We start from the raw sequence: 12,950 nt of genomic DNA, 5'->3' as shown, positions 1-12,950 counted from the left end.
CCCCCAGCATCATCTAATTCTAAGAGTAAAGCATAAGAAAGAAAAAGGCTGCATCTTCATATGTTGTCAAAGCAAGAACATGCAATATTAGCAGCATTGACATAAACATTTAAACTTTACAGATTTGTGGGGTGAAATATTCCTAATTTAAAAGAAACAGCAAATTAATATAATCACTCTTCTTTCTCTTTCTAATAATGTGTTAATTTTGTAACAGAGCTATTTAGACTAGAGTCTTTTAGAAGTGGATTAGCAGTGAAATGGATTCATTCTGCATTCTAAATCCTGGGGTTTATATTCTTAACATTAGAGGAAATAATTCACTTCAAGTCTCAAAAGCTACATAAAAGGGGAAAAGAAAACAGAAACTACCATATGTATATAAATGAGACTGCTCTAAGAGTGATGAGGAAGCTGTTACAGCCAACAGCAGAGAAGGAGCTCATACAAGGAAGTAGATCTGTGGTGTTGAAAGCAACCCAAACGTTCAGTAGCTGTTCAGCTTACTCATGATCATGATGCATTTGGAAGAAGATCCATTTGTGCTTGATGAAGCAGATGATACCATCTGTGAAGGTAAATTACATCCTATAACACTGTTCTTTTAGCTGTTACATGCTGGTCATTGGTTGAAGGCATATTATTGATTTCTTAAAGGTCCAAATGTTGAGTATCAGAAAGCTAAGGATAAACTCTTCACAAAGAGAAGTTGTCTTGGTTAAATAAAGTGCTAGAAGAATATGCATAACAATAAATTAGATTTATATTAATAAGTACAGAAATGAGCTCTGAAAGTATTTTTGGAAAGAAGTATTCACTCAGAAATAGGACCCAATAGGGGAGTTATTCTCTATTAAGTCTACACAAGATTGCAGCTTAATTTATAATCCCAATTCAATTATAATTACATTACACAGTAATTATATTAATATGAACTATCTGTAATTGCAGTCAACAAACTATTCCAGCAACTCTAGTTGTAACTCTTGCGCTAATAGTTTTCATTTTCAGCAGACAGATAAAAAGAATTACAGTAGTTTCAACACAGTTCTTTTAACTTAAGCAACTTGTTAATCATGTCTCTTCAGTTTCAGAATGAAAGACATCAATTTTCAGATAATTACAAAAATAAAGACAATGGATATAATATTGATAGTTTATCATCTTTTGCTCTCTGAACTGTCAGCATGTATAAAATTTAATGTTCACTTCCCAGTTGAAATTTTAAGTTGGTCATGAACAGTTTGTCAGGTCTTAGACAATCATATTGCTAACTTTTAACATCAGTTTCTCATTTATTTTATTGAGCTAATACAACACAACTACTTTGTTTATATATTTCCCCTTAGAAGAAAAAATGTATGTAGATAACTCTTACATAAATAATGTCTGGCTTTGTTTGTATAGTTGTTAAACGTTTGTGTTGGATAAATTAAATTTAAAATGAGTCTTTAATTCAAAATGTGATATCCTGGAAACTCTTACGAAAAGCAAAATTGTATGAAGCATATGGGTGAACACCAAAGCAAGTGCAAGGATAATGCAGTTGTGAGTTTCTCAGAACTTTCTTACCTCGGGAGAACATGAATTAAGAAATGGCATAGAGTTTTTAGACTGTTGCAGTGTTTTGCTCAGGTATATTAGAAAATCAGAGGCAACATACACATTATTTTCATGTCCTCATTGATGAACGTTACAATCAGAAGGACATTTGTACACCTCTTGTAGCATAGATTTTGTGGACTCTTAACAGCAAGCTTACTAGAAGACCAAGGGGGTATGAACTGGAATAATGAGCATTGATGGAGATTTATTTTTACAATATAAAAATAAAGATAACATATTTATAAAATATGTATACTACTGCACTGTACAGGTTAGTCCTTGGTTAACAATAGTAATTGGTACCAGAATTTCCATTTCTAAACAATGCAGTAATAAAGTGAGATGTCACATAACCACATCTCTTAGGGCAGTGCCCCCAACCTTTCCTGCTTGGCTCCCTGGCTGGTACAGCCGGGGGAGGGGCGTGTGAATGGCAAGCACACACGCATGCACACAGCTCCATTGGTTGGAGCGGCGGGTGGGTGCACCCTCCACTCGCGCATACGGAGCTTCGCACACAAGCGCTCCCCACTCAAGCGCCCTCCGCTTGCTGTGTGTGTGAGCGAGTAGAACTTTGTCCGTGCGCTTGCCCGCCATTCTTGTGAGTGGAACTGCTTGAATGCACACTTGCCCATCACACGCACGGCCCTTTTTCCAACAGGCCATGGCCCAGTAGTGGGCTGCGGCCTGGGGGTTGGGGACTCCTGACTTAGGGACAGCAATTCCAGCAGTCATGAATACTGTTGTTAACCAAACCCCATTTGGTTGTTAAGTGAGGACTCGCCCTGATGGAAGCCATTCCAGCCTCAAGCCTCAGTAAGGTAATAGACTGCCTCCTCTGCATCTCCATCCCCCGTCTCTGCCCTTTTGGCCACACTGTACTCTGCTGCCTTTGCCAGCCCTGCTCTCCCCATCTGATTTTTGCCATCATTTTCCTCTTGCTGCTGATGCGGGGCATCTGGTTTGCAAGGCAATTGCTGGATGTGCCAGGCCTTCTTTCAGAAGCTGAATTCACCCTTATCCAAATTGTGTGTGATCCTCAAACAGCAGCAAATGGCAAGAGATGCAAATATTTGCACATCAAGAATTAAAGAAACTGCAGGAGATAACTTGCTGGATTTATTTACTTTGACATAATGAGGTTACTAAGTAATGTTCTACTTTTAAGAGCAGTAGTATTTTAATTCTTATTGTAAGCACTTCAGCACTTTTCTGCTATCATGTAACTAATTTGCACCTCTTCAACTCAGAGCACCTTCCATATCTATAAAAATGTGTTGAACAAATTTGCATTTGCTCCTTCTTCTAAGTATCAGGTTTTTATATACATTCTACTTTTTGTGGCTGGAAATTTTGTGGAGATACTGTTCTCCAGTATAATATACTGGTTCAATGTACTGTTGTAAACACAAGAACTCTATGTTTTTCATTGAATATACTTAAGCAAATACTGAGGTGCATTGTTAATACCCCAAAGGTTCCAGTCACTTGTTCGATGGAAATAATTAATGCCTTTGAAAATTAATTTAAATAAGTTTTCAGTATTTCTTCACTAGAATTATAGAAATGTGTACATTAAAAAAAAAAATTCCTTCCTCCCTTCCTTCCTCCATGCCAAGATTTTGTGGTGAAGGTGGTAACCAAACTGCTGCTTGCCAGAATAAAGCATCTGATTCATTTTGCTACACATTAGCCAAATCAAACAACCACATTTGACTTAATGTTGTATGTAAACTAGTTTACAGTACAGATGAGTACATTTTCCAAGAGGGAAATGAAGAGCAACGGGCAGAAAATAATAGAAAAGACATACAAAAGAAAAACATCCAGGAAAGGAAATTCAGAAGAAGAAGAGAGTGACTAGAAATGAAGATAAAAATGTATATAAATGACATTATTGATGTTCAACCAGTTAAATTTGTGGCTTCATGTTTCAAACAATGTCTACTAAAATTCATTTGTTAAAATGCTAACTTAAAACTCTTTGAACTTGGAAAATTTATATAATTTCCTTACCACTTAAGGAAGGCTGTCTGTTCTTCAAATATTCCATTCCAAATAGTAAATGGTGAAAATGGAAGTACTTCTATGAAAATGTTGAAAATGGAAGAACTTTTATGAAAATACCAACCATATGTAACAGTGTACATAAAAAAAACATTCTTCTGTTGAATCTGGGGTAAAAGAGAATTTTTTCAAGTATTTTGTATGTGGTAGGGTGTTTCCCCGAAAATATATGTGCAATATATTTTACTTAAATTGCAATGATGTTCCCATATTCGGTTGCATCATTAGGTGATTCTTCCTTTCTATGTTCTTCCTGTATGCAAGAGGAAGTAAAGAGATGGCAAATTTCTGCAACTAAGGTTAGTGCCAGGACAAATTTTAGTAATATGCTTTTGCAATTAATTCTTCCCATCTATCCTCTCTCTGAACCATTACATTCTCCAGCATGATGGATGAAGAATCCATCAATGGGTTATTTCAGTCCTCCTGCCCAGTCAGACTAGGTTGTCAAAGTTGTCATGCCGGTCCTTGCCTGGTACCTCCCAGTTTCAACTTAGTCTGTTCACCCATGAGGACGTGACAATTTTGACTCCCAAATTCTGACTTCTGACAGGTTTGATCCAGAGGAAATATTTTTCCTTACCCATTAGTGGATTCTTCCTTTAGTAGGAAAGACACAGAAGCTAACAGCTTCTGTCCAACTCTCCTTTTAAAATCCTTAGGTTTCTGTCATCTGAACCCCCCCCCCCCTCAACTGTCAGCCCCACAGGACTGCTGCTTCCACTGGAAACACTGTCCTTCCAAGACATTCCTTAGTGTTTTGGGTATCCATTTGGATTCCTTTGACAGGGCAACCAGAAGCTATTTAGCTTCTATTCAGTTCCCCTCTGTAATCCTACAGGCTTCTGTCCCCTAAAGTCTTCTTTAGCTGTCAGCTCCGGAGCCCTGTAAAATGGCAGCCGTTAAACTGTCAGAGGCTTCAGGGGCTGTGAATAACGTCTCATTCGCAGTTAGAGGAGATTATTTCAGCACGGGGCCTCTAACCTCGCTGCTGCATTATAGCATTCCTCGGAGTTAGAATTTTTGCTGTTTTCGGCTCCGGGCTCTCTGAAACTGCTGGGAGGCGCCGCGGATACTGCGCCTCTCAGGTGTTCGGCTCAAACCGCCAGAACTTGCCGGGCAACTTACAGACTTACTGCAGAAGAGGGAGACAGTTCTCTGCGTGTCTTTCAGCCTCTTTTAGAGCCGACATTGGCCATTTCGGGGCCTTGTCCCTCATTCAGGAATTTGCCCTTTCCCGCTCTCAGCTGCGTGGCCGCCATTTTGACGCGCTGCAAGGTGACCGTTGGCTGACGCTGACATGCATTTTTACAGCTAGAGCCTTGGAGAGGTAGGAAGGGGATATTAATTGCAGTACTCCCTTGCTAGTAGCACCCATAGAAGGCCACCACCAATATTGGTTGGCCAGAGGTACTTTCCTCGCCTCAGCTGTTAGCCCCAATTGGGATTTCCACACAATTTCTCCCTCTTGCGCGGCTGCCATTTTGATCACCTCACACGGCGGCTGGGCCTCACCCCTTAGGAATTAGACAACTTACAGTTGCCAGCTTCCAGGCTCATTTGGAATTTTCACAGCTTCAATCAGTAGACCTGTTATTGTTCCTGATTGAGATCTACTTGGCAGTTCTCTCAACACAATTCTTACTCGCTAAAAGAATGCAAATGAACAGCTGTCTGCAGGAGTATAAATCTTTCCATTCCCCACCATCCAGTCAGAACTGAAGAAGCTTCTTGGATGAGAGGTGAAACATCTTCAAAGAAAAACAAGAAAGTCCAGTTGCCTCGTGGAAAAGTATCTTTGAGATAACTATGATTTGGATGACTGAGAATCTCCATAGACATTATACCCAACAATTGAAATAGCTTTCATAGTTAGATTTTATTTTGCCATGTAACAGCTCTTATTACAGAGACTTAATTAATGTAGCTGAAATGACAAAAAATGTTTATCATCCTCTTTACTTTTCTTTGTGAGCAAAATAGTTGCAGTTTGTAAGTGACTTGCACCTTAAAAACAGTGTAGGAACAATTGACTTCACTCTGTTTGTGTGTTCATAAAAATCCCAGAGTACTATCTAATCTGTCAGATTTTATGATACTTAAAGCACTGCAAAACCTGTTCATTAGACATGACATTGGAATGAATGCACACACCATGAGGATATTTCATATCTTCTTCAATTGTCTGCAAATCTGCTTCCTGTCTCCAATCTCTATTTATCCACCCACACTAATATTTCCAGACATATATTGATAAAAAAATCATCTCATACATACCAGCTTAGCCAGAAAAAATGTTGTGGCCTTACTTTATATAGCTTACACTGATCACAAGGAGGGAGGGTATTATTTTACTAAGCATTTTTCATCATCTCTATTTTAAGAGTATTGGCTTTGGTGGTTATGTTATACATGCTGCTTTAGTTATCCAGGTCTGACAATCTTCCTATATCCACTTGTTTTCTAATAAAATAAAGCCAGTCTCATAAAGTACAGTTAAATTTCTGCAGGTTCAGTTAGCATATTTTATTTAAGCAAGACTCCGGATTTGCTAGTTACGACATTAGCAATGCTCTATTAGCCTTGTTTCTATTTATTTATTTACACTTTTGTGTGCTGTACATTCTTGCAGACTCTAGATAATTATCAATAAAGACATATAAAATATCCCAAGAAACCATATGCACGTATAAGCATAATGTTTAAAACAAACAAACACCAACAAATCCTATAAGGCACGAATCCCACTCAAAGACCACCTTCAAAACTTTCCCCGGAGCTTAGGAGGAATAAAGCTGACTCCATCCCTACTGGGAAGAAGTTCTAAAGAATAGAGACAGCCATTGAGACTGCCCACTTCCAAAGTTACAATCCCATGGGCTTTGTTTGATCTAGTTGGATAGGCAATTGGATACAGAAAAAGATGGATCTTCAGATAACCGTGTCTGGAGTTACATAGGACCTTAAAGATAACATTCAGCACCTTGAATTGCACTTGGCAGTTGACTAATAACCAGTGCAGTTGCCAAAGCAGTGAGGTTGCCCGGTCACCCAAGTATATTGAGGTGCATCTATCATTGTCCAAACCATTGCATTTTGCATCAGCTTTATCTTTCAAATGTTTTTTGAAAACGCATAGGGCACATTGCAGTAATCCAGTTGGGAGGTGACTAGAACAGGAGTAACTGTGAGCAATCTCTCCTAATTGAAAAAGTTACAACTGTAACACAGGATGTAACTATATGTAAACCCCTTTAGCCATAGGTTCAATGTCCTCCCAAAGCAGGTGCTGTGATTTAGAAGGATCCCCAATAGCGGATGGTGTCTAAACAGGGAAGCCCAGCCCTGTTCAGAGTCAAGGACGGAATTTTCCTGGAATCATTCTGGCCACAAATCCAAAGCTGCTCGATTCGGAAGGGATTCCATTGAAGTCCATTCTTCAAATAAACAGCAAAAGGGCGATTAGAGTTGATTTTGGAAAATTATAGATGGACTAATGGATTTGAAATAAGATTTTGAAAGTAATTGTGAGAATCTTTTTTGTGAGAAAATGTTATTTCAATACTTAAAAAAAAATAAGATGGGATTTTACAGGTTGGCTACTAGAGGAAATCAGAAGGAATTAAAAATTACAATTAAATAAGAGTATTTAAATTTTGACCTACTAATAACAGAATGGAACAAAATATTTTAACATTGGACAGTTACTAAAATGTTTGTTACTTATTGTTATGAAAGGGAAGTTATTTCTTTAAATTTTTTCCCTTCTATTTTTTCTAATTTTTATTCATTTATTTTACAGTTTGTCTTAGTTCTTTTATATGTAATGTGTAATAAAATTATTATAAAAAAGAATACATCACTGTGTACATGAGCAAAGAAAATAAAGCTAGTTATTTCAGAATAGTAAAAGTGAATGATGCTATTTAATATTATTTAATATTTATTAAATATTAAATTATTGATGCTATTTAATATTATTTAATTTTTCACCTCGGTTTTAAGTATTATCCTTCATAAGAACTAAGAGGTTTTTTTAAGTCAATTTCTTTATTACAGAATTCTGAGTCTATTTCAGAATGCTGCTTTGAGGTATAAAACTCCTCATATAAAACTTCAACAATGTTAGTGATCATCACCTCCTAGTGCAGGGGTTCTCAACCTTGGCAACTTTAAGACTTGTGGACTGGCTGAGGAATTCTGGGAGTTGAAGTCCACAAGTCTTAAAGTTGCCAAGGTTGAGAACCCCTGTCCTAGTGGATTCTGCCTTTCTGGATTTGTTTCCAAGGAGGAGACGCTTAAGATCCACCCACTTACTGAAATCAAGGCAATTTTTCTCTGGTGAATTCTTTGTGATAAACACCTTGTCTTTGGTCATTACTCTTGCAAGGTTCTTTCTTGGCCTTTTAAAGGGCCATCATCAAAATGATTTGATGTAATTGAGTTTTTGGAAGGCATTTTGGATTCACCGATTGGTAGGATTATTTTCTTTTTCTTTTAGACTTTTATAGTTAAATCAGGCTGCCATTGATATTTTTTTATTGAAAATTTTTAAATTTTACAAAACAAATCCCTTCCCCAAACCCCCACCCTCCCATACCCTCCCCCACCTTCCCCAAACCTCCCATACCCTCCCTCAACCTTCCCAGAGCTGAGTACAGGCTTACTTAAAATTTTCAAAGAAAATAAAAATTAGAAAAAAACCTAAAACACATATAAATCCTAAACAAATCTAAATACCTTAAATTAAACAAATTATCTTCTCTAAAACATAATAGTTGCAAACATTAAACACACATTATAATATACTTTAAACATTTTCTAGTATTGTACTTATATTATTATCCATCATTCTATATAGAATCCCCAAAACACGAATTTAAACATTACTTTCTTTAAATATCCATACCTACAATATAAGATCTAATCTCCCTCTTTGTTTACTCTAGAGCACAAAAATAAGCATATAAACATTCATTATACCATTAAGACTGGATACTCTTTTGAATAGTTAAACTAAATACTTATATTTAAACTTCTTATCTAAAATTTTCATTCAATCTCCATAATCTTCTCTCCTATCAAGAAAAGAAAAAACTTAAAAAACATATAAATCCTAAACAAATCTAAATACGTTTAATTAAACAAATTAGCTTCTCTTAAAAATAATAATATTAGTAGATCCCATAAACATAACTTAAAACATTAAAATTCCCTTATACCTGTTTAAATCTTTACCAATAACAAATTCCTCCACAGTAAACACATTCCTTCTCTTATCCATAAACCTCTTAAAGGTAATTCCAAAAAAGTTTATAAATCTTAGTTCTCCTGCAATCTCAATAGTCTTCTAAATACTTAAACTAAATACTTAAACTTAAACTTCTTATCTAAAATTTTCATTCGATCTCCATAATCTTCTCTCCAATAGCCAGTTCCATCCACTGTAAACACAATCCTTATCAGTCTCTCTTGTCCATGAATCTCGAAAGAAGTACTTTAAAATCTGCCCTTAAAGGTAGCTCCAAAAAATTTGTAAGTCCTGATTCTCCCACAAACTCAGGAACCAATACTTGTGAGGCTTCCTTAACCTCCTTCTTCTGTTGGTCTTTCTCTTTACGTTTATATGTTGCACAAGTTGTCCTCTGCTCTTTCATCTCGACTTGTTGAGGCCCCTCAAACTGAAATTTCCCATTTTTAATTAATATAGGCTCTTCACACTGCAATTCTGCCCTTAAAGGTTGCTCCAAGGAATTTATAAATCCTACTTCTCCCGCAGATTCAGGAACCAATACTTGTGAAACTTCCTTGACCTTCTTCTGTTGATCCTTTTCTTTACAATTGTATGTCACACCGGTTGTCTTCTGCTCCTCCATCTCTACTTGTTGAGGCCCCTCAAACTGAAGTTTCCCAATTTTCATAAGTGTAAGCACTTCAGATTGCAATTCTGCCTTTTTATCTTCCAAAGCTTTAAATGTGATAGGTGGTGATGAACATACCCCCAGGACCGAAGTATAAAAGTCTTTTGCTTTAGAAACAGTATTAAGACTATAACGTATCCCCAGGTAATTCACCACCATTCCAGTCGGAACATCCCATCTAAACAAAATTTGTCTCTTTTTAAGTTTGTCTGATAAAAAAGCAAACTCCTTTCTTCTTCTTAAAATTTTAGATGGGATCTCCTTTAAAATTATAACATTTTGTGAAGCAATTTGAAACCTCTTCTTATAAAAAGCTTGTATAATTTCATTGCGCAGGGATCTTTTCCCAAAGTAAATTACCACATCTCTTGGCAAATTCTTTTGCTCTGCCACCACAGAATTAACTCTAAATGTCTGTTCAATTTCACTAAGTATTTCCTCTTTTTCTCTATTCAAAATCACAGCAAAGTCCTTTGCAACCATCTCTCTCAGATCTCCTTGCACAGACTCACCCAAACCTCTGATTCTTAAAGCATATTCCATTTGTTTATATTGAAGCATAAGGATCGCTGCCATTGATATTTTTTATTATAATTTTGTATTTTGATATAACTATTTTATAAGTGATTTGAGGTGATGGATTTTGAGGCTTAGATTTTATTGTAAGATTCTTATAAACTGCACAGTCTTGTGAAGTGGGTTTATAAAGACATGTAAGTAAGTAAATATCTACAAACCAAGACCAATAATTTCCAGACAAAATTTCCAGATGACAAAATAAAAATTTGCACTACATTTGAGAAGCAACAGATTTAAGTACGTATGTAGTTATCGTACCTGTAATATTATTTACAATGCTTTGAATATGTGATTTAGATACACATGGCCCTGGCTTATAATTTCACTGATGCTGAGAGATATTTACATCTCCATCCAAAATTGCCTTGCACATTTATATTTAAACACAGGAGAACGGGGAAAATAAAACCTAAGAATATATTTATAAATAGATCTCAGGAGCATGGTTGCATAGATCATCTTTGGACATCTCCTATTTTTTAATTTTAAAACATAACTGATTTCTAGAAATCATCCATGTGCATTAATTATACTAGTACAGCTCTCTCTCTCTCTCTCTCTCTCTCTCTCTCTCTCTCTCTCTCTCTCTCTCTCTCTCTCTCTCTCTCACACACACACACACACACACACACACACACACACACACACACTCCTCTTGCTTGCTCTGGTTGCTAAGCGTTAGGAGAAATGGGAATGTGCAGTTCTGGGAAGCCCTCTTGTGAGTTCTTTCCTTCTGCCATAAAAAAAGGAGGGGGAAGGGAGACAGCACTACAAATGACTCTCATCATAAATGCATTATTTGCAAGGCTATAGAGCTGGAAAACCAATGCCTGTGGGGCATAGAAAAGTAAGGTTGCCTTTTCAATCAGAAGGATCATGTTTTTATCAACTGCAGTCCATGTTGCTGTATCTTAAAATACATCTTATTCTAGATGACAGCCGGTAATAGAAATCAGAACTGATTTTAAAGAATATGACATTTGGGTAGTGAGCTTGTCAGCTGTATGGCCAAGACAGATGTGCAAGGAGAAGTTGTGCTTTCCATAATGGCTTGCTAGCTTGGCTCATTAATACCTTAGAAAGAAGCCATACATCAATATAATTAAATAACATACTACATGATAGAATTTTCTAATACAAAATATTTAATGAAGCAAAATTAAATTTAAAGGCCCCCCCCCCCATTTCTTAAAGTCCAGACTGGCTTTGGCAATCTTGCTTTCTTTCAACTGCTTTAGAGCAAACTTTCTTCTTGTATTTGTTCTTTCACTGACATTTGATAGTATTGTTAATGACCTGATTTTTATACAGTAGCAAATTACTCTTCAGTAGAGGACATAATTTCATAAGGACAGAAGAACAGTGGGGCAGACAGAATTGACAAGATGGTGGATGGAGCTTTGCAGTGAAAGCTCTGCCCTACATTTTGGATTAGTTTGGAGAAAGGGTCTCTGTTGTATTTCTCTATGTTCATTAAATGGTATGTAGTTGGCATAATTTTTATCATTTGTGTAATAAGGTAATTATAATTTTGATGTCATTTCCAAGTGCAACACTAGGAATGACAGAAAGAAACAAAAGACAGCTCTACACTTGGTACTGGAAAGTCTACCCAGGAACATCTTATAGGTCATACATTAGCTGGCATAAAGATAAGCAAGTATTAGCAGTACCATTATAGGATTTATCTCAGAATATGCACTTCATGAAAAGTTTATGTACATTGTAGAATTTACAGCGCAGATGTATAAGATAAGGTACTCAAATAACAAATTAAAAATGGGATCTATTTTCTTTTCAGATCAGCCAAAATTCTGATAGTATGGTTGCATATAGTTATTGGATAAAGCAAACCACCTTTAATTTCTTTTTTCTAATGCAAATGATAGTTAGAAATTTAGGATTAGGATCCTTTCATGAGCAAACAGGAGATTATAATGGCAGGATGTTGCTGGAGGAAAGGGAATATTAATCTTTACTAATAGTACAATAGTGTTGAGCACTTTTGTAGTCAGATAATGTGGTCAGGCAGGACACTACATACATACATATATACATAAAAACTCCTACTACTGTGGGGTCAAAAATGTGTGCCATTCACCTTTTGACATATTTAAAATGCATGGAATGAATGAGGTAGTCATTGGTTTTCTGATCAATGCTTTAGTGTTTTTGTATTTTAGTTTCTTTGGTATAAGTTCTGAGTATCACTTAGATAGCCTCATGCCAGTTGGCAGAGCCAGACAAACAGGTTGTTGTGGAGTACACTTTTTGTAGCTTAAACATATTTTAATCCATCGATGGAATTAAACTGCTGTGCATTTTTGGGGAATTGCATCCAAAGATAAATTTGATGCATGCTCAACATTGTGCTTCCACCACAAAGTTCAACACCATGACCATCACCCCAACTCAGACACCATGAGACACAAAAAAAATGGCTTGGGATAACTGCTGTAACACTGCTTGTGTTGGAAATTAAACTTGGTGGCTTTCTGTGGCATCACCTCTAGCACTGTGTAAAAAATAAACTCCAGGCTCCAGTAAGTTATGGAGGACTTGCATTACCTAAATACTTGTAGAGGAAACAAGAATGTTAGAGTGATCAAATGAAGGGATAAGGAAAAGATCTTCTCACTGTACAGTAGCTAGTTAAGTCTCTGACAAACAGCTGTTTCACTGATCCTTGAACTCTCAGCACAGATGATGCTGGAGTCAGACTACAACAGCCTCACACTCCACACACACACACACATTCTTTCTTCTCTGTACTGTAAC

General features: G+C 36.6%; 1 protein-coding gene across 6 annotated transcripts in view; it reads left to right on the top strand.

Moving 5' to 3' along the window:
* RIPOR2 (RHO family interacting cell polarization regulator 2) overlaps positions 1 to 12,950 on the top strand; it is a 100,026-nt gene that overhangs the window by 31,332 nt on the left and 55,744 nt on the right. The window contains exon 1 of one of the 6 annotated variants that reach the window (XM_039325484.1): positions 423 to 576. The exons of the other annotated variants lie outside the window; for them this stretch is intronic. Within the exon in view, the coding sequence (XP_039181418.1) occupies positions 510 to 576 (67 nt within the window). The 5' untranslated portion in view covers positions 423 to 509. Of the gene's footprint in view, positions 1 to 422; positions 577 to 12,950 lie in introns of those variants that run through there. 6 annotated transcript variants of the gene reach the window in all.

Source organism: Crotalus tigris, unplaced genomic scaffold, assembly GCF_016545835.1.
Source record: "Crotalus tigris isolate CLP2741 ecotype Arizona unplaced genomic scaffold, ASM1654583v1 scf7180000024337.5909745, whole genome shotgun sequence".
Lineage (NCBI taxonomy): Eukaryota > Metazoa > Chordata > Lepidosauria > Squamata > Viperidae > Crotalus > Crotalus tigris.
This window is presented reverse-complemented; position numbering and strand designations above follow the sequence as displayed.